The following is a 2,992-nucleotide window of genomic DNA, read 5'->3' as shown; positions in this document are numbered from 1 at the left end:
CACACACACACACACACACACACACACACACACACACACACACACATAAACAAATTTATATATATATATATATTTAAAAGTTATTAAAATTGTGGAGGCATAACGGAAATGTTATTAAAGTTGCAGGGGTATAGTGGAAAAGTACCAATTTTCTGAATGAGCTTTTTTGTGTGATACCTTAAAAGATACTATTTGAAAATCCAGATGCAAAAAGTCTATATATCTCACCATCATCTACATAAGCAAATCCTTTTCAAAGAATGAGAACATATTAGTAACATAAGAGTTTCCTACAGTGAAACCATGTTGACTATCCAACAGTATTGCAACCTTCATTAAATGAATTTACAAAGCATCTTTTATTATACTTTCCAAAAGTTTTGCACCACTGATGTAAGACTGTTTGGTCAGTAAATGTCTGGACAATTTTTTAATGTTTTTCTTGAAAAAAGAGGGTTAACATTAGCCAATTTCCAATCTTCTGACACCTGCAAATTTTTAAAGGATGTATGGTAATAATAATTAAAGAAAAAAAATACTAGATAGTGGATCACACATTTAATCCGTGGCCTCCTTCAAAACCTTTGGGGAATTGTCTGGTCCACAGTGTAAGACCTTTTATTTGAAAAGTATATTCATTTGCTAGAAGTTGTCATTTCAGTAATTTATTTCTAGTGTCACACACACCAATGTTGAAGACATGGCTGCAGTGATGAAAAATACCAGGAGAGCTACACAAACAACATATACTGAAAGTTTCTGGTTCAAGTATGCTCTGTCATCTACAGCTGCAGCATGTGCAGAAACAGGTCAGTAAGCTGTTTTTCTTATCAATTTCCTGAGCGAACTTTTTGATCTTTACAATTACAGAAGAATTTGTCTTTTACAGACAGTAAAAGGATTAGAAAACTTCACACATATTAGTAGCATCAGCTTTATCTAATTAGGGGAAAATTTAGGCCTTTTCTTTTCAGTGTTTATTCAGTAGTAAATGTTTATTTTAGTGTCTGTATAGGTAAGAAAATTTAGTAGATATGTATAATTTAAGACAATGGCATGACATGATCGTGCAGTAGAGAAACTCTGTGTAAGATGAATTGTCAACTAGTGAACAGTTGATTATTACTAGTACTATTGCAAAAAATTAGCTTGAATAGGACCACTTGTTTAAAAACTTGTCTAACTAGAACAGCTCTTGCAGAATGCAGCCTCTGACCTATGATGTTTTTCACATTTGCAATAACAAACTTAAAATATATACCAAAAAATTCTTTACTCTCAAAAATACAACTCTAGTTACTAAGATTCTATTTGTACTCAAGTTTTGACTATTTTGGAAAATCCCAATTTGCTGCTATTGTAGCAAAAGTGGTTGACTTTTAGTGTGACCTTTGCTTTCGATCTACACTCACAAAAATTGAATAAATTCTTTCTTGAATTGAGGGGCACTTAATCTTTGAAATTTATCAAAATCAGATAAACTTTTCAAAAAGAGATGATAATGTTTTGAGTTATGCTGTTAACACACACAAGTACTAACGAGCAAATTAAAAGTACCATTTTTGTTGAGTTGATATATCAGTGAATGCCTGTGTCAGTATATTTATTGAAGGTAGCTAGCCAGTATATGTTTTCTGGAATTAGTTAAATATCTGTTTGCTAGAGTTAGTGTAGTAAGTCGGCGTATGTTTACTGAAGATAGTTAGTCAGTATTTTTTTTTGCTTTTTCGGTTAAAGCTAGTTATCCAGTATCTGTGTAACAATTAGTAAGCCAGTGTCCATTTGCTAGAAGTATTTGTAATTTGTATTCGTTAGTATGTTATTGTATACTTGTAGGTGCTAGCTGTTTTTTCATTTGGTATAATTAATCATTATCTGAAGAATATACAACTTTAGAGTCACTATTTATCCTTCCTTTTTAATTAAAAATAAAGGAACTGATCTTTTAGTTCAGAATATTAAAAGCTATCATTACATTTTTGTGTGCCAGACTTAAAAGAAGTTAACATCATTCATTTTTTCACTGTGAACAAGAGCAAAAGGGGACAATTTCAGAATTATAGTTGGATTATAGAAATACTTTTTTGTAGAGAATTCTCTTTTTCAAAAGTTTTTTAAGTGGCTTCTTATCCTTACTTGTATACAGCCAAAGGCTGGTGTGTATGCTGGACTTGAACTGTGCTTGTAGTGTGGTATTTTCAGGTGAAATTGATTTCCTGAAAGAGTAAATTAGTTAGGTTCTTTATAGGAGGATTGGCATGATATATTACAAAATGGTTTGTAATTCAGTTAACTAAGTTTAAAGCAAAAAATAAATGAACTGACATGACGTGTAACATGCAATGAAAATAATGTTTGTTTATATAAAAGACACTATGTGCTTGCTTCTGGATATTTGACAGTTGCCTTTTAGTGTATTTGTGAATTGATTAAACTGACATTTTTGAATTGAGATATATTTCTGTTAACCAATTCATACAAGATCCAGTAAACAAATGTTTAATGCTGGATTTTCCAAGAGGAATTAATGCTACCTACATTACTGGTCATTCCCATTTAAACATAACGGAACTTGTAACTTTGAAATAACATCTGATCTACTATTAGAGAACACTGATGTCAAACTTTATGCATAAGGTAGAGACTTACTATATTCCCTTCCTTCTCTCATGGGAAGACCCAGGTGTTATCTCCAAGGGAATGACAAAGAACAAAGGAAGGTAGAAGGAAATCAGTACATTCTTGACCATGTGTTTTGCGAAAACTATACAATCCTATAACAAAAAATTTTTTTGATGAATACTCCGTTAAGATGTGGTTGAAAATGCATGGTATGTCTGCATACCACAGTCATAGTGTATTTTTTTTTTAAGATTTTACAAGCTAGTACTTAATAAAAAAAAAAAAAAAAAAAAAAAAAAAAAAAAAAAAAATATAGTACTTAGTTAATTTAAGTTGACTAGTAGTATTTAGTTAGGTAATTTGTACTTAA

General features: G+C 31.0%; 1 protein-coding gene across 1 annotated transcript in view; it reads left to right on the top strand.

Moving 5' to 3' along the window:
* The window catches only part of LOC106458709 (mitochondrial uncoupling protein 4-like), a 35,498-nt gene that overhangs the window by 4,055 nt on the left and 28,451 nt on the right, over window positions 1–2,992 (top strand). The window contains exon 2 of the mRNA XM_013918252.2: window positions 676–809. Coding sequence (XP_013773706.1) covers window positions 701–809 — 109 coding nt within the window. The 5' untranslated portion in view covers window positions 676–700. The remainder of the gene's footprint in view (window positions 1–675; window positions 810–2,992) is intronic.

Source organism: Limulus polyphemus, unplaced genomic scaffold (genome assembly GCF_000517525.1).
Source record: "Limulus polyphemus unplaced genomic scaffold, Limulus_polyphemus-2.1.2 Scaffold503, whole genome shotgun sequence".
NCBI lineage: Eukaryota > Metazoa > Arthropoda > Merostomata > Xiphosura > Limulidae > Limulus > Limulus polyphemus.
Note: the sequence above shows the minus strand (reverse complement) of the source record. Positions and strands in the feature narration are given on the sequence as shown.